At 65.3% G+C, this 21,893-nt stretch overlaps 1 protein-coding gene and 1 pseudogene across 6 annotated transcripts in view; both read left to right on the forward strand.

Annotated features, from left to right (window-relative positions):
- The first annotated feature begins 149 nt into the window (after positions 1-149).
- Positions 150-21,893, forward strand: part of PIEZO1 (piezo type mechanosensitive ion channel component 1) — a 37,464-nt gene continuing 15,720 nt past the window's right edge. For 4 of the 6 annotated variants that reach the window (XM_025209160.1, XM_025209162.1, XM_025209164.1 and 1 more), the window contains exons 1-14: positions 150-204; positions 8,997-9,092; positions 12,471-12,593; positions 13,839-13,881; positions 14,235-14,397; positions 17,839-17,986; positions 18,104-18,317; positions 18,968-19,139; positions 19,293-19,403; positions 19,585-19,669; positions 20,131-20,225; positions 20,312-20,572; positions 20,658-20,769; positions 21,143-21,321. In XM_025209160.1, the coding sequence (XP_025064945.1) occupies positions 150-204; positions 8,997-9,092; positions 12,471-12,593; positions 13,839-13,881; positions 14,235-14,397; positions 17,839-17,986; positions 18,104-18,317; positions 18,968-19,139; positions 19,293-19,403; positions 19,585-19,669; positions 20,131-20,225; positions 20,312-20,572; positions 20,658-20,769; positions 21,143-21,321 (1,857 nt within the window). Of the gene's footprint in view, positions 205-3,823; positions 3,855-8,996; positions 9,093-12,470; positions 12,594-13,838; positions 13,882-14,234; positions 14,398-17,838; positions 17,987-18,103; positions 18,318-18,967; positions 19,140-19,292; positions 19,404-19,584; positions 19,670-20,130; positions 20,226-20,311; positions 20,573-20,657; positions 20,770-21,142; positions 21,322-21,893 lie in introns of those variants that run through there. The other 2 variants (XM_025209163.1, XM_025209165.1) reach the window with 2 other exon arrangements.
- Positions 1,905-3,540, forward strand: LOC112550973 (annotated as a pseudogene).

Consider the following 21,893-nt stretch of genomic DNA (forward strand, 5'->3'; position numbering starts at 1 on the left):
GCGCAGCAGAGGGGTCCGGCAGCGCAGCCCTGGCTTCTGCAGCGCGTGGACTTCCCCCCGACGGCGTGGCCAGCTTGCAATCCTTGCAGCCAGCCTGGGCCTGAGCGGTAGTCCCCTCCAGTGGGGACCCTGGGGACGCCAGCGGATGCATGTGCGTCGGCGCCATGCACAACTGGGATGAATTTTCCATGAAAACAGGATGCAGTGGGTGAAACGGTGCTTCCAGGAACAGGAAATCACTGCAGAGCTGGAGGGATCTCGCTGGCTGGGAGTGGGGCTGGGATGCCCCTAGAGAGGGGGGCCGGGCGGTCTGTCCTCCTCCCCAGCAAGTGGTACTTCATGGGGGCAGCTGGCATGTGTTGGCACAGATGTGCATGCATGGGGGAAGGGAGGGGACAGCACAGCCCTGTCCAGCCCCCGGCCCCAGCTCTGAGGGGTGCATCCTGCTCCTTTGCAGCTGGACACAGCAGTGCTGCATCCCAGCACCAGTGTCCCGCGGCCCCGGGGAGCGCCGAAGCTGGCAGTGCCATGTGGTTCAGCCTCCAGGTCATGGTGTCAAGCAGCAGTGCCCTGCTTTCCTCCCTGTGCAACTCTCCCCAAAGGGGCAGGAGGTGCAATACCCCTGCAACCCGGTATCCTAGCCTGGCTCCATACCTCCTCATGGTCAGCAGGGTTGGAAGTAAGGCCCAGGCGCATGGAGGGAACTTGCAGGGACCCTGCCTTGTGCCTCCAGGCTCCCAAAAGGGCCTTGCCTGCTGGCTATCCTGGGTAGATCGAGTGCAGCACCCTTCTGCTGCCATGGTTAGAGTGCCACGGACCCGGCCGCCAGGACCCCAGGGACGGGCTCAGTGGGGTTGGATGTATGGGGCTGCACCCTATTAGCAAGGAGCTCCCCCATCCTGCAGAGGACTGCCCCCCCCTGCAAGCCGGTGTGCTGGAAACCCCTCCTGGTTAACGAGCACTGTTAATTACCGCTAGAGCAGGGCTCTGAGGAGCTGCCGACTGCATCAGCTCCAGCACTAATCAATGAGGCAGCTGGCGCGAGTGCTCCCGGAACCACGGTCACTGCAGCACGCTCCGGCTGCCAGCGCGGCTCCGGCTCTCGGGGCGTCTGGGGTGTTGAGTGCCTGGAAGGGGGGAAGCAGGCGCGCCAGGGAGCCGGTCTCTGCGTCCAGGGCCTGGAGCCTGCCGGGGATTGAATGGGCTTTTGGATGGAGCAGCTGCATGGGATGAGACCCAGCCTGTCCGGGGGGAGCGTCTCTGCTGCGTGCCCTGGCCTCTGGCCCACCAAGGGCTGTGGCCTGCCCCGCTCCCCTGCGGCCAGTGCACCCATAGATGATGGGTTTGTCTGGGGTGGTTTGGACAGGGCTGATCCTGCCTCAGGCAGGGGTTGCACTAATGTGACTTCGGGACTTTCTTCTAGCTCCACTTCTTTGTGATCTCTGGGCACCAGGGCTCTCGCCACCCTCACTCCTTCGGCCTGGGGCTCGTGCCACAGGAGCTGCGGTCTGTTCCACGGAGAAACCCATTATCCCATGCTCAATAGTCCAGGACGTCTCTTGTCCATGGGGCTCTCTGGTTGCCCTCGGTGTCCGAGGGGTCAAGCACTTTCTGGGCACTGAGGAAGTGTCCGCAGAAGCCAGCTCGTGGCTGCAGCCAGGGCTCCCACCCCGTGCAGCAGCCAGGGCACGGCTGTCCCATCCTGTCCCTGCCTCGTGCGTTCATGCTCGCTCACAAGTGCAGCACCTGCCCCATTCGGGACGTGTCCAGCCAGGCCAAGCCACGTGGCTTCAGCACCGCTCCGGGCCCCAGCCCGCGCCGCAGGAACAAGAGCTCAGAGGGGCTCTGGGGGCTGCGGTCTGCTGTTTGGCCGGGGCTCCCCCCCACATGATGCAGGAGGGACATCCCTCGTGCATCTGAGAGTGCTTGTCTTCCCCTGGTTCGTGCCTCGGGAGACGATGCTGCTAGTGCTGCGACCTCTGTGCTCTGCTGGGAGGATTTCCCAGGCTACTGGGCTTTGCTGGCTGCCATGTGGGGCTGGGAGGAACCCCTCTCCCCCCTCCTTTCTCTGCTACATGCATCAGGGTTTTGTTAAAGCCTCTTCCAGGGGCACTGGGTCTTGGCTGCAGCCCCGGCTGGCAATGGGGACTGGGCCAATGCTCCTTCCAGCCCCGCTTCTCTGTGACCCTGACCATGCTGCCAGGGCAGAGTTGGCTGGGAAGGCCCAGTGCCGCCGTGTCCCATGTCCCGGGTAGAGCCACCTGCCCACCCACGTGCCCGATGTCAGCAGGATCCCACCACATCCATGCATCCCACTCCAATGCAGGTGCTGCCTCCCAGGCCATCCGCTGCTGGGGGACACGGTCCCCCCCGCCGCCCTCTCGGGATGCCCCACGATTGCTCTCCAGGCAGCCAGTCTGGGCTTCATGCCGGGTGCTGCCCTATGGGCTGAGCTCTACCGGGTCAGACATGGCTGCACGGGGCTGTGCGGGAACCAGGGATGCTGCTTGTCCCTTCTCTGCTGGGCGAGAGGGGTTTTCTTCTGAGATGGGGAGGGGCTGGCTGGGATATGGGCATTTTGAGCTGCCCCTGCACTCACAGGTGAGCAGCAGGGCCCTGGGTGGGCTGCCAGGTGTGCCAAGCACTCCTGCTGCCTCCTGCCCACGGCTGGGAGCAGCCGCTGGAGTGAGTCGGGCTTGTGCTTGTCTCTGTTGTCCGATGCCGGTCTGCGCACAAACGCGTGTGAAGCCAAGACGTGTCTGGCTTGGGTTAACTGCACCCAGCCTCAGCCTCACAGCCTGACATGGATTGGAGGTGCTGGGGACACGTACGTGGGCACGTGGCCCCGTGCACAGCCTGGTCTGGGTCCTAGAAACTCAGCCTGGCACCTTTGGGGAGCGGGTTGCTGTGCTGGGAGCCTGCAGCGCCGTGGTTTGCACGCTGTGGTTGAGAGGGGTGGCTGTGCCACGATGCAAAGCCTCCAGAGCAGAGGCCAGCGTGGGGCTGGGGCACGCCGAGACGAATCTTCCTTGCCCTGCCAGCACGTGGCACCCAGCACGGGGAGTTGCGACCTCTTGGCAATGCCAGGGGAGGAGCTGCACTTGTGTCTTGCGGCTTCGCTTTGCAGCAGCCGCCTCTCCGAGCTGACTCAGCCCAGCCGCATGCTGGCGGGGACTGTCCGGCCACGTGGAGCTGCTGATGGGACCGGGGATGTCCCCCACTCCTCCCCACCCCCAACACGCAGCAGCAGCCCCGGGGAAGGCTTGCGAGGTGCATTCTGGCTGGCCGAGCCAGCGCCCAGCTTCAATCAATTCCTCACTTTGCACAGAAAAGTCGTTCAGGAATCCAAGCGCCTGGGGGCTGCCAGCCCCCAGCCAGGGATTAACCCTTCGCAGTGATGCTGGGTCCTGCTTGCTGGAGCTCATCCTGCCTGAGAGGGAGGGATGAGCCCCTTTGCAGACTTCCGGCTGCTGGCATGGTGCTAGCTGGTGCTTCTCAACCTGTTTAGGCAGGAGGCACCCTAGAAAGTACCCCTTGGAAAGTGCCAGCTCTTAGTTCTCACTTTTCTTTGTTTTGCCTCCAGAAAAGCACAAGAGCAGTTTCTTGTGGTGCAAAGGACTCGGACAGACCCCAGGTTCCTGTTGGAAATCTCCGGGTTTGTCGTGGGAGTCATGTTTGCACGCTAGCGGTGCTGCCGTGGCATAGCCCGGCTTGAAAGTGCTCCCAGGCACCCCGCCTGGGTTGAGAACCACCTCTGGCTGCTGCGGTGTCGGCTCCGTGAGCGACGCAAGGTCTTGCCAGTCCAGCGCCCGGCGGGGAGACCCCCCTGAGAGCCAGGATGCTGCCAGAGACCGGTTAGTTCGGTAGATAGGGCTGTCCCCTAGATAAGCATCCGGAGCCCTGGCTGGGCAGTTGGGTCGCTTCAGACCAACCCAAAGCCTGTTGTGGTTGTGAAACCTCTCGCAGCGGCTGTCTGCTTCCTGCGCTCCCTGCCGAGCCTCTCGATGTGACTCAGCAGGCGACGGAAACCCCGGCTCCGCCACTCTCCGTGTGTAGGACGTCTCCTTCGGTTAGCTGGCATCTCTCATGAGGCGTGGGGCTGGCAGGGAGAGTGGTGTCTGCTGCAGCATGTGCTGGCTCCAGTGAGCCAGCATGCCAGCATCCGTCTCTTGGGTGCAAGGGCATTGCAAGCAGCTCTGTGGGCTCCGGAGAGATGTCACGTGTCTTGCGAATCCTTCCCTTGAAAACCCAGGCCAAGTTGGGAAGAGGAGCTGGAGTGGTCAGGAGCAGATCTAGGCCCAGGACGTGGCAAGTGGGGGAGAGGATCTGTGGAAATACATGCATGAAAACTGCTGCTTGTTAATGCAGGAGATGGCAGGAGAGGTGTCAGGAGCCCTGGACCCGGCTGCAGGCGCCTTCCCGGAGCGCGGGGCTGGCTTCTTGGAGCGGGGGACGGAGCCCAGCCTCCAGCTGGGAACTACTCTCTGGGCAGCTTGCTGGCGGTGACTGATGCCATCGCCTTGCCAGCCCTGTTCCCGGTTCAGGTTTCAGTCCCTGGAGGTGTCCAGGCCTGGCTGCCCTCCCGTACCCGACCTGGGGTGCCTTCTCCGGGTGTCCCCATGCACACGCAGCCCCAGGGGTGAGCAGTACCCAGGGGGTCCGACCTCTACCTGGGCTGTGAGTGGGGGCGACATTGCTGACCGGCTCCGGCCGCTCCGCTAGTTACCTGCAAGGTCAGCAAAAGGCTGAGGGTGCAGGTTGCAGCCGTGTTGGTGCAAGGACATAGGCAGACAAGGTTCTTTGTCTGCCTATGTCCGGAAAGCTCGCTTAAAAATTTTTCCAGCTATTTAAGTTGGTCTAATAAAAGCTATCAGATTCACCCAAAGAACCTTGTCTGCCAGGAAAGGGCTGACACCGTCCTGGCAGGGTAGCTGCTGCGAGGGCTGACCGGCCATCCTCAACACGGGGCCAAGAGCCTAGCCAGTGCCCCCACCCCGAGGTGAGGCTGGCCCCCGGGTGCAGCTGGGGCTGCCTGGACTCTCGTCACCGTCTCGGCGCCGCCGCAGCAGGTTAAGCTGGATGTCTCCAGTCCCCGCCGTTCTCCCAAATCCCCCGGGGCCAAGTGAGAGGAGGCCACAGCCCCAGGCTCCCTTACTGGGCACGGCTGGGCCCCGTGCCAGGATGCAGCCCCGCGCTGTGCCTGACCCCGCTCTCTGCACCATCAGTGCGGCCATCACCTGCCCGAGCCTGCGGCACCCATGTGGGGGCTCGGCACTGTGACCAGCAGGACTTTGCTCCTTGCTGGGCTGGTTGCAAGGGGGTAAGGGGGATGTAATGCCTGCTCGTGGCTGTCTGCTGGAGCATGGGTCCTGGGGGCAGCCAAAGGTTTGCCGTTGTCCCCTCGCAGCTGGGGCCAGGCTGGATCTGGAGCCAGTGAGAAATGCTGACCCCCCTTCCCCTCCCTGCTCCACCCCCAGGGCCATTTCTCAAGGCACTGGAGGCTCCTGGCTCCATAACTTGTTCGGCCGGTTCCCAGCGCCACTTCTGACAATGCAGCATCCCCCTCCCGGCCCAGCCGGCCGGCCCATGTGATGCCCCGTGACGCAGCTTGTTCTGGAGTTCAATCGCAGGACTGTGCAAGAGCCTGGCACGCGGCCCGTGGCCCAGCCACCCGGCTGGCCCCGCATTCGTGACCTGTTCTCGACTGGCGCCAGCATCCAGCACAGGGTGGCACCGCGGGGGCTGTGGGCTGGGGTCTGACACCCCTTTGCTGGGTGTCCGGTCCCGCTCTGGGCTATGGCAGGGCGGGCTGTCTTGCTGGAGGGAGAGACCGGGCAGAGACAAGCCCGTGGTCCTTCGTGCCGGGTGTCTTGAGCACAGGAAGAGGCAGGGGCCCTCCTGGCCTCCATGGTGCCATACAGTGCTGCCTGGAGGATACCCACGGATGGGGCTCTGCTTCCCCTCCCCTCCCCGCCAGGCACCTCTGGCTTGCTCAGAGCAGCTGCAGCTTTGCAGGGCAATGGCATTGCCTCTGGCTGCCCAAAGCCTTGGTTTGTCCCCATCTCACTGGCCCTTCTCACCTCCGGCACCTGGTCTAGACTCACCCAAGCCCCTGCCCTGCGACGCCCCTCTTGCTCCGTGGCATGCATTTCCTCGCAGGCCTGGGTGCCCGAGTGTGGCTGGTGCTGTGTCCCCCCCCCGCCCACCCCACTGGGCTCTCAGCTGCGGGTGGGCGGCATGAGCCTGGCCGGGGTCCAGCTGGCTCGACTCCCCGCGGCCGCTTTATAAACATCCTCCAGGGCCTGCGCAGGGCAGGGGTCACTGCCTCGGCTGCTCGGTCCTGGGGGCAGGGGCTCTCGGTATCCCTCCTAGCTGCTAGCAAGAGGGGGTGGGAGCTGCTCTTGGCTCTGCTAAAAGCCCTGGGACTGTGCACGAAGCCTCCCCTTTGCCAGCCAGGCTTGTGCTGCCCTGCCCCGGGATGTCCTGGATTGAGCCACATCCTGTCCGGAGCCGGCATTGTCCTAGGAGGGGGCAGGGATTGCAGACTAGTTCTGTGTCCCCCCCCCCAGCTGCAATGCATTTATCCCCCTCCAGAGCTTTGCAAACTGGGACTAGCATGCCCTGCGTGTTTGAGAGCCTGGAGCAGCCCGGTCACCTCCTCTCCAAAATGCAGCCACCTCTGGGGAGTGATGAGGGAGCTTGCTCTGGGACAGACTTGTCCCTGCGGGCGGAGGAGAACACCGTGGCTGCCTGGCTCCGGGATGTGGGGGTGCCGAGGCCGTGCCCAATCTGTGGGAGGAGGCGGGGGTGTGTGCATGAGCCGGAGCTGCTTGCAGCATCAGGGAAGGGCTCTCCCCTCCGCAGCGCTGCTGGCACTGGGGCAGGCATATTTGCTCCATGAGCTCATGCCTTGCATCAGTCATGCAGTCAGGGAGTTCGTGCTGCCGGGGAGAGCCAGACGCTGCCGGCCCTCCCCACCCCACGGACAACCCCACCCAACCCCCTTCGGGGTGGCCGGCGCCCGGGGGGTGCCTGAGCCAGCCCCTAGCTCATGCTCCCAGCCCGACGACAGTGCAGGAGGGGGTGGCACGTGCCACCCTGAGGCTTTATAGGGGAGAGGCTGGATACCGAGCACCCCTGTGTGCCCCCACCTGGTCTGGGGATCAGGATTGGGCCCAGGACAGGTGGGGAGCTGGATGCTGGATGCTGGATGCCATCCCCGGCGGGCACTGGAGGTCCACCCTTCATGCCCACCTCTCTGAGCCTGCTGCTTGCTACCTGCCCTGCTGTTGGCATGTCCTCTGTGCCCCCCTCCTGGAGCCTCGATTCCCTCCCCCGCCCCAGCATGGCACGCGTGGCGCTGGGTGGGGCCCTGTTGGTGTATGTTTTCTCCGCCCTGCTCCGGGCCTGGGATGCTTTGTCCCAGTTGGAGCTGGTTCCCGGCATTTCCGGGTCAGCCGCTGGCTCCCGTGTCCCTCCCTCCCCTGGAGAAAGCAGGTCCGCCACTCCGTGTGCGTGCATGGGCATGTCCCTGCAGGAAGCTGGACACGCCTGGTGTCCTGGGCCCGGCATCGCTTGCAGCAGGTCGAACCGGCGGTGCTGCTCCGGGCTGCTGTCGTGGTTGCCCCAATTAGCGCTGGCACGTGCGGGGGTGTCGGTGCGGCAGCCCTGCCCTTGAGCCAGCAACTGGCTGGCCTGGTAAACAGCAAGGGGGATGGAGAGACAAACCCATGCTCACGTTGCCCTGGCCTTTGCTAAAAATAAGCCGAAGTCCTGAGGCAAGCAACCTCCCTGCCCCTCTGCTGCACCAGGTCGATGCTGGGGACCCTGTTGGGAAGGACCCCGTGTTGGGCAGGGTAGGGACAGGCCAGGGGCATTGCCCTGGCTTTGCAGGGGCACGGGGAATTATCGCAGCTGGCTGCCCTGTGTCTTTTCCTGCCCCGGGTGCCCGTTGACTGGTCAGAGGAGGAAACCCTGGCAGGCAAGGGGTCAAGCTGGGCGCCTCGGGCGTTTCTCAGAACTGAGATTGCAAAATTCTCCTGCTTTCTCGCTCCCGTGGACCCTCCTCGTGGTCTCTCTGCAGCAGCTGTTGCAGGCAGGGAAGTGAAACCCGCCTGGCACGGGTCTGGCATGCTCATTCCTGGCATGCCAGGCACGGTGGGAGACAGAGTTGCACTGGACAATCCAGGCAGTGGGGTTGGTCGCTGGGGTCTTCCCTTGTTGAATGGGTCTAGCTACTCCCTGCCCTGCCCTGCATTTGTGTCTCTGTCCATCCATCTCCCCTCTCTCCGTCCAGGTGTCCGTGCAGCACAGAGGCAGGAGGCCTGGGGCTGTGGGCAGGGAAGCCAGGCGGGCACTCCTGCGGAGCGCGTGGGCCCTGGCACTGCTAGGAGCTGGTGGCACAGGACAGTTCCCAAAGCAGGAGCCAGGCCTGGCCGCAGGCCAGCACAGCTGTTAGGCACAGCTGCTTTGTGACGGGCCCGGGCACTGTCCCAGGATGGCTTTTCCCCCGCTAGATACCCTGTGGCACCTTTCTCCCTGTGGGTCTGGGGCTGGCTCTGTTCTCTCCCCCAGCCCCGGTCCAGCCACTCCATGACCTTGCCCCTAGGGCTGTGCCCCGGCGTGCCTGGCCAGCGCCGGCACCGGGGTGTAGCAGCCCCACGCCTCCAGCATGGCTGCATCATGCGGTCTCTTGAGCTCCACGGTGCAGACGGCTCCACCAGGTCCCGTTCTCAGCCCTGCCCTCATCCCCCTCCATGGCTTTGGGCAAGCTGCTTCCCCTCTTAGCAGGTTGGGGCGAGTCTGTGCTTGTAGTACAGGGGCTATGGCACACAGGGGGACTGCCCCGCCTCTGCCTGGCATCAGGGGATGGCAGGGGCGGCATCAGGAAATTGCCCCCTCCCATGCTCGCTGAGCCCCACCGTCCATCGAGGGGGTGTGTGTGCACGGGCAGCACCGTGCGCCCCCAGCTAACTCACCCTGGTCTCTCTCCGCAGCCTGCCTCTTCCGGGTCAACGCCCTGTCCCTCGTCTACCTGCTCTACCTGCTGCTCCTGCCCTGGTTCCAGGGACCCACTGAGCGCACCATCCGAGGTAAGGCCTGCGCGGGGCCCGTCCATCCGTCTGTCCGTGCATCCTGACTGCAGCAGGTGCCCCTTGCCCAGACGCATACATGCCCGGCATTGCTCCCTTTCTATGCCCAGGGCGAATGCTATTCCCTGAGCTGAGCCCAGCCTGGTGCAGGGCTGCAGGGGGCACACCCTGTCTGGGGTGAGCTGCAGACCAGTTGAAGTCCCCATGAGAGCAGTGGGGACCAGTGGTTAGGCACAGGCCTGGCCCTGGGTTCTAGCCCAGAAAGACCTGGGTTGTGCTCCTCAGCACCCCCCTCCATCACCTGCATGCAGCCAGGTGTGCCCTACAACCCCAGGTGCAGCCCAGACCCCTTCTGCTAAGCCCAGAGAGACTCCCCCATCCCTGCCAGCAGTGCAGGGGCTTTGACACATAGCACAGCAGCTGCAACGGTTCGTGTGACCGATCCCAGGCTGGGCGTCTCACCTCTGCCTTTCTGCTGACACAGCCGGGAACTGTTCCAGGCTCTGGACTGGTGCTCAGTGGGCACATCCTTTCCCGGAGCTCGCCTGCCTTCTCCTGTGAGCCCACGGCAGGGATCGGGGGGAGGAACGGGGTCCTTGGGGCTCCAGCAGGCCTGGGAACAGTCTCCCCTTGCAGAGAGGCTGGCAGGGAGCAGCCCTGGCCCCTGAACGAGCTGACGTGACGCAGCACAGGTCCCCGTCCCGGCTCTGATTTCTGTGAGTCCAGCACAAGTGGAGCCAGGCAGCCGGGGCGGGGGACAGGGCTAGTAGCATTTCTGTGGCAAGCCCTGGCCATCGTAGAGGTGGGGCTCAGACACGCAGACCTTCACGAGGGCTATATCCGTGCATGGCAAAGCTCAGGGGCCCCATTCCCCAGCTGCAGGGGCCAGGCCAGGAGGTGTGCCTGAGCCCTGTCTACACTACAGCACCCCCACCCCGGCTGGGTCCAGCCCAGAGCTGGTATCTCAGCTGCCCTGGCTGGGTGGCAGCATGGATCCTGGTGCCTGGGGACAGGGCTGATGCCCTCCAGTGTCCCGAGCTGGGCCCCCTCTGCCTCTGGATCCCAGCCCAGGCTGCCCTCACGCTGGGCGCCGGGTTCATGGGGGTATTTTTAGGCCGAGGGGGCTGCGTGCCGTCCGATCGCGGTGCCTGGCTCCTTCCTCTGCGGTTTCTCCTGGGCTGAGCCGCTCGCGGGTCTCGGCGCGCGGTGGCTCGCTGGCGGCTGGACCGCTGTTAATTATAGCCCGGCCCATCTATTAATAGGCTCCTCACTTGGAAATGGCGGCTTCCAAACCCCAGGCACATTAGCCGGAAACCTCAGAGCGGGGCCGTGGCCACGGGGCCAGGCTGGGCTCTGCTGTGCGGTGCCCCACTGTCCTTCTCCGGGACCTCTGCGTGGGGCATTTGGGACCAGCCCCATGGGCTTCGCTGTTGCTGCTGTCTGCTGCTGGTGCAGGGGAGCTCTTGGGCGAGGGTCCCTGCAGGGGATGCATTGGGGTGTTAACGTGCTCCCACCAGCATGCAGGATTGGGGCCCATGGCCTGCTGCAGCCAGGACAAGCTGTAGCCCGGGAGCTGGCGGCTACTCAAAGCTCCCTTGAATATTTCATGTGCCAGCGCAGCGGGCTCCTGCTGCACTGTGGCTTCCAGGAAAACGGGGAAGAAGGAAAGTGTGAGCTCTCCGCCCGTAGCATCCTTGGCACGAGGAGCCGCGGCGGCGAGCGCGGGGGGCTGCGCAGCTGGTGGAAGGTCTGACGGGGGCGGCCGCGGGGGGATTCGTCAGCGGTGGCCTCACCTGGCAGCTCACGCCTGGAAAATTCCACGCTGGCTCGGCCCGGGGCTGGACCGCGGGGCTGTCCGCGCTGGCAGGCCGCGGGAGCCCAGCTGGGTTTCATTTGTGTGGGCTGCGCCGCGGCGGCGAGCGCGGGGGGCTGCGCAGCTGGTGGAAGGTCTGACGGGGGCGGCCGCGGGGGGATTCGTCAGCGGTGGCCTCACCTGGCAGCTCACGCCTGGAAAATTCCACGCTGGCTCGGCCCGGGGCTGGACCGCGGGGCTGTCCGCGCTGGCAGGCCGCGGGAGCCCAGCTGGGTTTCATTTGTGTGGGCTGCGGGAGGGGGGCGGGCGCGGGGTCAGGCCCCGAGCAGGGAGGCTGGGTCCTGCTGCAGCTTCCTCAGGAGCTGGGGGGCCAGCCAGGCCTCCCAGGCAGGCCTGGACTCCTTGCATGGTGCGGTGCCTCAGTTTCCCTGTCAATAGGGGTGAGAAGGCGGGGTTGCAGTCCTTCTCTGCATTGCTGGGGTACTGTGAGGCTCTGCTCCTCGCAGCCCATTGCCCTCTTGTTTCCAGGCATCTGGGTGTGCGCATACATGCATACATACGTGTGCGTACATGTGGAGGCCCTCGGCCTGCTGCCCAGAGCTCCTGGGGGCTGCCGCGGCTGGGCAGGGGCACGTGCCTCCTCTGCTTCCAGCGCCTGCTTTGGCTGTGGCTCTAGGGTGTGCGGGTCCAGCGTTACATGTGCAAATCATTTGCAAATCAACCCCCGCAGGTTTGCCTTTTCAAGTTGCCGCGTGTGTGTGCGTGTGCATGGATGTGTTTGTGTGCATGTGTGTACATGCATGGGTCCATGTGCATATGGGTGCACCTGTGGCTGTGTGCGTACATGGGTCCATGCATGTGTTTGTGTTCACCCATGTGGACTGTACATACATGGGTCTGTGTATGTGTGTGCACCTGTGTGTGTACACACATGAATCCATGCACCTGTGTGTGTGCATATATACATGGGTCCATGCAAGTGTATGTGTGCACCCATGTGTGTGTGAACCCGTGTATGTGTATGCATGTATTCATGCACATGTATGTGCGCACCAGTGTGTATGTGCATACACGTGTCCTTGCATGTATGCATCTGTGTGTGCATGGGCAAGCATGTGGGGGCACGCGTGTGCGTGTGTGGTGCACGTTCTAACCAGACTGCAGCAGGGCTGTGGCTAATTGGGGCTGCGCTCCCTGTCGAAGGCCACTGGAGGTGGGACAGTGGAGCCCTTCATGGCATGGAGGGGCTGCCTGGCAGGCTGCGGGCACTTCCCCATGTGCTGGGGGTGCTGGCCAGACACATGGTGCCTGCGGGATAGTAGGTGTCTGGAGGCTGGGATCTCACCCCAGGGCTGGCTCAGCTGCTGCGGTGAACTGCCTGTTGCTGGGAGCATGGACTTCACCAGCTCCACTGCTCAGGGCTTGAGCAGCTCCTTGAGTGCTGGGATAATTGGAGCCTGGGATGAGCTGCAACCCCCCCACCCATGCCACTCTCTCTGCCTGCCGTGAAGGGCCCGTGTAGTGGACAAGGGTGAAGGCAGCAAAGAGGATGGTTTGTCTCCTAGGTCACACCGGGCGCCTCCTGCGAGCTCTCCTAGGCACCAGCATCCTCTTCCTCCTCGCCCACCTGGTCTTCCAGATATGCCTCTACACAGTGCCCGGCTTGGGCCAGCTGCTGGGACACAACTGTGAGTATGGCGGGGGCACCCCCTGGTTTGGCAGCCCAGAGTGCCACCCCCTCGTGCCAGGCCCAGCTCCAGCCTGGTCCCCGCTCCCCTCCTGCCCTTGCTGCCACCCGAGACGCAGTCACTGCTAGCTGGCCTCTGCCATGAGGTCATCAGAGTCCCTCCGTGACATCACGATCATATCCACAAGTATGTCAGAGCCTGGGGTCCATCGCCCCCGCCCGTTTCTTCAGCCCCCTCTGCCCGTGCGGAGGGGATACAGGTGTTGGTAGCAGCCGCTGGGTCACTTCCCCTCGGCTCCATGCCCCTGGTCTCTGCTGCTCTCTGCCTTCCTAGGAAATGCCCCCCAGATGCACCACTCTCTTGCTGGCCGGGGTGGGGGAGCCCAGGTGGGATGGGGGCCTGCTCCTGCCCTGCTTGCCCTGCACTCTCCTGGCCCACCGTCCGTGTTTTCATGGGGAAGGGGCGGTCTGCAAGGGGCTGCCCGTTCTCCATCTTGCCGTGGAGCCAGAGCTGGAGGAAACATTTCCCTGATGTAACGCCAGGCCTGGCTTACACCGCTCCCCCGCGCCTGGGCTGGAGCAGCCTGGCTGCTGCAAACCCCTGGGGCAAAGCCAGCAGGGCCGGCTCCTGTGCCCAGTGCCAGCCCCCTTGCCCCGCAGCTGCTGGTGGAGGAGCCCTGCTTCTCTTTGCCCTGATGTCCCCAGCTTGGGGGGTCTTTTAATGGAGGAGAACGGGAAGACCCAGGCAGGGAGATGGCAGAAGCCTGTACCCCTCAATCAGGGCCTCTCTGCTGCCGTTGCAACGCAGCCTCCCCACTAGCATGGGTGGGAGCGGGGCCAGGCTCAGGCAGACGAGAGCCCCCAGCTGCCGGGTGCAATCACAGCCCCGTCAGCATGCCCTGGCGCTGCCTCCACATCCCACATTGCGGGGGGCACCTGCTCGGTGGGCCAGGCCATCCATCAGGATGGGGTTTCCAGTGCTGGCCCCCCAGCTGACAGCCCCCAGGCAGGCGAGAGCTGCCCTTGGGGAGTGCAGGGCCAAGGCTGGCTAAGGGCCCCGTGATGGGCGCATCCCTTTCTGCCTGGAGGGGACTTTTGCCCCTCGGGGCTTGGCCTCTCTTGGGCACACGGGCAAGTGTGCCAGGAGTGATGTGACCTGGCTCTGCCCTGCCCCTGCCTGCCCGGCTGGGCAGCACCCTGCCCCTGCACCCTCCCTCTGACCTGGTCTCTGTTTTCTTCCTTGCAGGCAGCACGTGGGAGACGCTGTCCCGGCATGTCGGGGTCACCAGGTGAGGGGCCGTCTGCTCAGGGGGTTGGGGTGGGTGCCTGCAGCCTAGGGGAGGGGATGCTCTGGGGTCAGGGCTTGGTCTGGGGCCCACTGGGACAGAGGCTTCTTGAATAGCTCCAGGAGGGTGGCACATACTGGGCCATGCCTTCTTTGGGCGCTGGCACCCAGCTGGGAGCTCCCCTGGAAGCCCCTGCCCTGTGCCCATGGGGAACACGGACATGTCCATGGCCTTGTCCTTATGGCTTCATCCCTGGCATGGGGTGTGCATTGCACCAGTGCTTTGGGGAGCAGTGTAGACAGGTGTCCTGCGACAGGCAAACTGGCATCTCACCCCCTTCCCACCCTCCCCCGCAGGCTGGAGCTCGGCGACATCCCCAACTCGGTGCGCCTGGTGGCCCCCGACGTGGGCATCCTGCTGGTCTCCGCCATCTGCCTGGGTCTGTGTCGCCGCCTTAGGCCCCTCAATGGGGCGGGCACCCGTGTCCGTAGGCCGGCATCCCTCGAGCCCCTGGAGCAGGTGAGTCTCTGCGGCCTGGAGAGCCTGCCCATACCATATTCCCCTGGCCTGCCCCGGCCTCGGGAAGGGTCCTGCTAGGGCTGCACCGGTGCCTGCCCCAGGCTCAGAGCCGGGCCACGCTGCCCTAGGACAGGGGGCTGCAACTGGGGGCTGGGCCAGGGCCTGGCCCCGGCTTCACCCGTCTTGTAGGAGCCAAGGTGAGTCACGCTGCGGGTGGAACGGTGCCCCTGTTTCCCCGCGGTTGCCATAGGGACTCCTTGCAAACAGGCGAGGAACAGAGTCCCATTATGTGGGGCCGGGGCGAGCCCTGGGCACTGCGCCGGGCAGCCTCTGGAGCCCACGAGCCCTGGGGCTGGGCAGCTCCTTGGCCATTGCAGCCCCTTGGCTGGTCCTGCCAAGTTGTCCCTGCCGGGCATGCAGGGGCCGTGTGCATGGGTTCCCTGCCTGGCCCCAGAGCGCAGCACAGCTGTGCACAGCTGTGCCCGACCCATGTGCAGATCAGCATGCCCCGTTGTGGGCTTTGCATGCCTTGCTGTCCCTTCCCCTGTGACGGGAGCTGAGGTGCGGAGCAGCCAGGCCTCCCTGGACCCCCCAGACCTCCAAGGGGGCTACATTCTCCTCGTTAGCCCTGCCTGGGAGCAACCTGGGCAGTGCCAGGATGCGTCTGAGCTGGCGCCGCACCCCGGCGGTGATCCTGGAAAACCAGGCTGTCTGCGGGCAGCAGGGTGCTTCTCCCAGGGCCAAGGGCTGTGCAATTCCCCGCAGCCCGGGGCTCACCAGGTGGGAGGTGGAGGAGCCGGTGCTGTGCATGGGGATGGGGGCAAAGCATACAGAAGTGCTTGCCTGCCTGCACTGGGGCTCAGCTCTTCTGGGGGCCCTGGCATTATGGGGCTGGCTGAGCCGGGGGGGCTGGAGACCCGGCCGTGAGCTGTGCTGAGAACAGAATGTGCTGGCAGGGACAGCCGCGCTGGGGGGGCTCCGCACCTTGGCCTCCCCCCGGCCAGCGGGAGCATTAACCCTGCTGCCCCCGGAGCTGCAGCTGGACCCATCCGGCATTGGGGAGGGGTCTTGGGGGTGCCCAGCCAGGGGAGAAGGTGCTGGCTCCTCGCAGAGCCCTTCCAGCATGACTTGGGCCCGTTCCAGCTTCGCCAGCCGGGCACGGCAAGGGATAGGGTGGGAGAGGCCCAGAGGACTTGTTGCGGCTCCAGCCCTGCCTGGTACTGAGATGCCCTGCCTCCCTGCTCCCCGGGCAGCCTCCTGGCCCCGTGCCCTCCCTGCCCCCTGGGCTACTCTGGGATTAGGCCGGTTGTGCAGCAGGTGCTTCCCCCCACGACTGGACATTCCCAGGTCGACAAGACGCCCACGGTCTGCAGCCTTTGTCTCCTGTTGGCACCGAGGCGTGGGAGCCTCGGCCCAGCACAGCAGCTGGCACAGCTGTCCCTAGCTAGGGTTGCACCGCCTGGCCAGAGCCCGCTGTCAGCACCCTGCATGGGGGAGCCTTCGTAAAGCTTCCCTGTTCCCGTGGGGGGCTGCAACCGCTGGGCTCGGGCTGTTCTCTTGCTCCGGTCTCTCCAGCCATAGCTCAGGCACCCTGGCTTCTCACCCCCTGCAGGGACCACTGGGCTGGATGTTGGGGCCAGGGGTCCCCCAGGCTGGCTTGGCACCCCCAGCTCACTTCCATGGCTGTGTCTCTGGGCGTGAGACTTTGCAGGCTGCAGTCAGTGCCCACCCTCTGGGAGCACTGCCCTGGCAGTGGGGCAGCATCTCAGCTTGGCCCTGAGCACCGAGGGGCTCATTCCTTCCTTCTTCGGTGGCCCAGGACAGGGGGCACATGCTGCACCCCGCCACCTTGGCACATGGGTGCTATACATGGGGAGGACCCATCTAGCCCCCAACCCTCCCAGCTCCCTGCCAGCCAGATGCCAGGGGGCTGGGATCTCTCGTGGCATGAGAGCGGCCCCAGGCTGCTGTTCCCAGGCCCCGGGTGTTTGCTGTGGAGGTGGGGAGTGGACAGGTGTCTCCATCAAAGTGCCGCTGCTTTGTGCTAAGGGGGTGTGCCCAGGTATTTCTGTTCTGGCTACTGAAAGCTCCCTTCCCAGTGCCACCAGCCCTGTGAGCTCCCCTGGTCTCTGCCCCCAGGGCTTGGATGTTGCTGGTGCCAGCGAGGGCCCAGCCTCTGTGCTGGCTGGGTGCCTGGAGGAGAGGCACAGCAATCCCTGCATGCCCGAATGGCAGGGGTGGGAATGGCCTGTCCAGGTTGGTGGGGTGCCATGCTCTGCAATGGGGTGCCCAGCTGCACCCCCTGCTCCTCCATGGGAGCTGGGTCCCCCTTGCAGTCGGTGCTCCTCCGTGCTGGAGCCGAACCTGGGGCCCCATGCCCGGCGGTAACCAGAGCCGGGTCAGACACACATGCCTTTGTTGGGAACCCGCACGGCGGAGCAGAGCCCAGGCGGGGAACCCAGGCAGGGCCAGCGGCTCTTCAGCACGCGCTCTCCCGGCAGTCGGGATGAACAAGGGCAGGTGCAGGCAGCTGGGCTCTGGGCTGGCATGGAGGGGGCATGGTTCCTGGCACCTCCAGCAAGGGCTGGGCTGGCTGTGGGGGGTGCAGACCTCAAGCTGCTCGCTCTCCATGGCCAAGGCCACGGCGTGTCCAGGTCTCTCCCGTGCTGCCAGCTGGGGAGTACCAGTGCCTTTCCCGGGAGGCTGGCAGCACTGAGCCTGTCACCCGTCTCCACCTCCCTGCATCTCAGGTCAGGTTGGCCTCCAGGCAGTGGGGCCATGTCCCCCATGCCACAGCCGCAGCAGTGGTCCAGGGGTATGTGGCACGTTGGCCGAGGGGCTGCTCTGTGGGGTGCTGGGCCCAGACTCGAGTGACCCCCTTGTCCCCACACACCTGCCCCGTGCCCGTGGCCTTTGCACCTGTCGGGGCGACCTCTCCTCCTCCACGCCAGGGCCTGCATACATGGCCTTTCCGGGGAGCCAGGGGATCGTGTGTCAGTGTGTCCTGGCTGGAACGGGGCCGGCCCCTGCGCTCACGTCCCTGCAGCGCTAGATCCCTGGATCTGATTACCTGGCTGCTTGCAGTGGCGTCAGCCTGAACTGTCCTGTGCACCGGCCCAGCGCCCTTTGTGGTATCATCCTGCCCATGGCCGACTTGCCTTGTCCCTCGTGGGCCCCCCAAAGGTCTCCAAGCCCTTCCCAAGGGCTGGAGAGGGGGACACTGAGGCACAGCCAGAAAATCTGTGGGGACAGAACCCAGGTGTCCAGGCCCCGGCTCCCAGATAGCCACCAGGCAGCATGGCAAGCCACGGGATGTGGCTTCCAGGGTGGCAATGCCCATGCAAGCCCTGGCGCCCTTCAGGACGGTAGGTCTCCACTGTGCCCAGTCCTGGGGCTGTAGCACGGGCAAGGGAGCCCTCACCTTGCCCTGGATGCCCGCAGGAGGAGGAGGATGAAGGTGCTGAGAAGCCGGGCGATGAGGATGCAGAGACGGAGACGACGCCCCTGGCCGCCAAACTGCGGGTGAAGGTGCACTGGCTGCTGCGGGCGGCCGGCAAGGGGCTGGCGCTGCTGCTGCTGGCTCTGGCAGGTGAGAGGAGTGCGGGGGGTCTCAGCCCAGGGTCATGGCAGCCCCTTTGCTGAGCTAAGGGGGGCTCATCCCCGGAGCCGTCGCCAGCCCCTCGGGGTAACGGCCCTGACCCCACAGGCATCACGCTGCCGTCGGCCTTCTCCAGCGTCTACTACCTGCTGTTCGTGGGCATGTGCACGTGGTGGGCCTGCCACTTCCGCCTCAGCCACCTGGGCTTCAACACCCTCTGCATCATGGTGGGTGTCTACGCTGCCGGCCACCTCCTCTGCCTCTACAGCTACCAGGCACCGTACGTCCAGGCCTTCTTACCTCCCACCAGCATCTGGGCACGGTAAGCCGGCAGCTTCTCCCTCCCTCCCACTGCCATCCAGCTGGCCCCTTGCTGTCTCCCCAATGGGGACAGGTGGCTGGAGGTTGCCCAGGTGCGCTGGCTTTCCCCATGCCAGGGCACCGTGCCATTAGGAACTGGGCTCAACCCCCTTTCACCAGCTCCGGGCTCCCACGTGGGTCGTGTTTCCTGGATGAGGTCCCAGGGGAGCGGCCGCGGGGCTGGGCTGGACCCATGGGTGCATGGTGCCACCCTGCCCTTTCAGAGCAGGGATCAAAGCCGGACCTGGGCTGCGCCTTGTGGCTGCGGCTCTTTTGTCTCATCCCTGCTGGGTGAGCTGTGGCTTTGCCTCTGCTTCTGTTCCCCAGGGAAAGGCCCTGGGGGCGTGGCGGCTGGGCCACGGTGCCCCTTCCCTGCTGGGTGCAGGGCTGTTTCCAGGTGCCGCGTGCCCTTCCCAGCACCCAGGTCCCTAGGCAGCTTGTAATCATGGTGCAGCAGGATCCCTGGCTTTCAGAGCCCCTTTGCAGGGTGCAGGATGGGGTGTGGGTGGCACTACCCAGTGCAACCCAGGAGCTGCGCTAGCTGCACGGGGTGGTGGGAGCAGCAGCGGGACCCCCGCCAGGGGCTATCACACCATCCTCTCCCCCATGCAGAGTCTTTGGGCTGAAGGACATCATCTTAGCCACCAACTGCAGCAGCCCCAATGCCCTGGTCCTCAACACCAGCCATCGCTGGCCCGTCTACGTGAACCCTGGCGTCCTGCTGCTGCTCTACTTCACTGTGGTCACCCTGCTGAAGCTCAGGTGGCTGGAAGCCCGCCGCCGGGTGAGCAGCTCCTGGCTAGCCCTGCCTTTCCCCTCCCCATCCCCTGCCCCTTCTCTCCCTGCCTGCCCCAGGGCAGCAGATACTCTGTGCTGCAATGACCTGGTGCCTGTGGCCCTGGCACCTGGCACTGAGGTTGGCTCTCCCCCAACCCAGAGACTCACGAGCACAGAGACAGACACACGGGCCATGCCGCCCCAGCATGAAGAGCTGGTGGAGCTGGAGCACTGGCCCCAGGCTGGGGACAGCCTCCCTGAGGACACCAAGGTCAGGAGCGGAGCCACCGGGGCAGGGGACAGGGTCCTGGTATCCCGGTGGGGGAAAGGGGATGTGCCCTCGGGAATTAGTGCCCACAGGGGCTGTAGGGCCGGTAGTGCAGACCCCCCCAGGATCTAACAGGGGTGAGTGGGTGTGCAGCGCCCGCGGCTCACACTCCTCTGCCCCCCAGCCCATGCTGTCGCCTGGTGCCGAGGCCCCCGCCGCCAGCCCTGATAACTGCACAGTGCACATCCTGGAGGACCCTTCCCCGCTGGGTAAGCCATGGGGTGGGGCAAGGGGTGGTCGAGGGTTGCGGTGGGGTGAAGCCACGCTGCCCCCTAGTGGCTGCAGCCTGGCATTGCAGGCTAGGTCTCTGGGGGGGTGGGGGGCACCCCCTGGTTCTGGGGTGCAGGGCAGGAGGGGGAGGACTGTCCTGCTTGGACCCCTGCCCCTTCCCCATTTTGCACCCGCTGCTTTCCCAGGCCCAAGTCGCTGGGTCCGTGCAAGGGCTGATGGTGGAAGGATGCTGGGGGTGGGAGGCCTCATGCCCCCATAGCCATGTGCAATTCAGACCCTGCAGCTGGGTCCAGAGCTCACCATCTCCATCCGCCTCCTTGGTGGGGGCTGGTGGGACCCTGGGGAGCCCCTGCGGGGTGAGCCGGAGGGGAGACAGGGTGGGGAAGGGCAGTGGGTAGCCCGGGGGCAGCTCCGACTATCTCTGCCACGCTCTCTGCAGCCAGGAAGAAGCGGGCACGGCGCAAGGACCCCCTGCAAGCCCTGGGCCACATGGTCCTGAAACAGAGCTACGTCTGCGCCCTCATTGCCATGATGGTAAGAGCCGGGGGGCAGACTCATGCACCCTGGGTGGGAGCCTGGGCCGGCAGGTGCTGCCACGTGCCCGTCTTGGTGCCCTCCAGGTGTGGAGCATCACGTACCACAGCTGGCTGACCTTCGTCCTGCTGCTGTGGGCCTGCCTCATCTGGACCATGCGGAGCCGGCACCACTTTGCCATGCTGTGCTCGCCCTTCATCCTGCTCTACGGCCTTGCCCTCTGCGGCCTGCAGTACGTCTGGGGCATGGACCTGGCGCCAGAGCTGCCCACCCGCCTCGGCTCCATGAGCCTGGAGCAGCTGGGGCTGGCGCGCACCCCCTACCCCTGCCTGGACCTGGGAGCCAAGGTGAGCCCTTCCCCACCACCTGCCTGTCCCCCTGGGCATCTCTATGCCCAGCCGGTGCCTGGCCTGACCCATGTTGTCCCCGCAGGTCCTCTACACCCTGACCTTCTGGCTGCTGCTGCGCCAGTCCGTCAAGGAGAAGCTGCTGAAGCGGAGACGCCCGCCTGCCCCCCTGCTCGAGGTGACCGTCACTGACACAGGTGAGGGGCACGGGGCTGGCCAGGCACACTCGGTATTTCCGCGGCATGGGGCGGGGGTGGGGGTGGTCCCTGCAGCCTGCTTCTGGGCTGGGAGCTGCTGTGGGCCATTAAGGGCTAGGCTGTGGCATCCCCCAGAAGCAGCCAGAGCACCCCAGGAGAGCCCAGCACCGAGTGCGAGTGCCCTGGGGGGTGGGGTGGGCGGGCCAAGACCCTCTCTGCAGGGGCGGGGGGCTTCTGGCACCTTGCCCATTGCTCCCCCCCGCTGCTGCTTGAGGGTTAGGTGCCGCGGTAAGAAGGGCAGGAAGTTTTGGGCACTGGCTGCGGTGGAGACGGTGCCCCCTTGGCCCCAGCTCTGAGCGGCGGTGCCTTGCAGAGGCGAGTGGGCGACCGCGGGTGCTGCGGGCGCTGGGCGGGCTGGTGACGGCATTCTACGCCAAGTACTGGATCCTGGTGTGCGCCGGCATGTTCATCGTGGTCAGCTTCGCCGGGCGCCTTGTCGTCTACAAGATCGTCTACATGTTCCTCTTCCTCCTCTGCCTCACCCTCTTCCAGGTGCGCGGGGTGGGAGCACGGAGCTGGGCATGCCCCGGGTACTAGGAGGGGGACGTGGAGCTGGGTATGCCCTGGGTGCTAGCAGGGGGGTACTGTGCTGGGTATGACCTGGGTGCTAGCAGAGGGATACAGAGCTGGGCATGCCCTGGGTGCTAGCAGGGGGGTACTGTGCTGGGTATGACCTGGGTGCTAGCAAGGGGATGCGGAGCTGGGCATACCCTGGGTGCTAGTGGGGCGGGGGGGCATGGAGCTGGGCACGCCCTCGGTGCTAGCAGGGGTCACTGAACTGGGCATGACCTGGGTGCTATGTGGGGGCACTGTGATGGGCAAGCCCTGGGTGCTAGCAGGGGCTCTTAGCATTTGCCTTCAGGCTAGTGCCGTGGGGCACTGCCCTGAAGCAGGGGTAGGTGCTGGGGCCCCCTTTGCAAGACAAGTCCATGTGCCTGCCCCATGCCCAGGCTCCCAGGGGCACAGCCAGGGGCTGGACGGGGGCCAGACACTCATCCCAGGCCCCCTGACCTCCCTGGGCAGGGTTGATCCAGAGCAGCTCTGGGGCAGGGCAGGGCTGGGGG

The sequence above is a fragment of the Alligator sinensis genome, unplaced genomic scaffold (assembly GCF_000455745.1).
Source record: "Alligator sinensis unplaced genomic scaffold, ASM45574v1 scaffold255_1, whole genome shotgun sequence".
Taxonomy (NCBI): domain Eukaryota; kingdom Metazoa; phylum Chordata; order Crocodylia; family Alligatoridae; genus Alligator; species Alligator sinensis.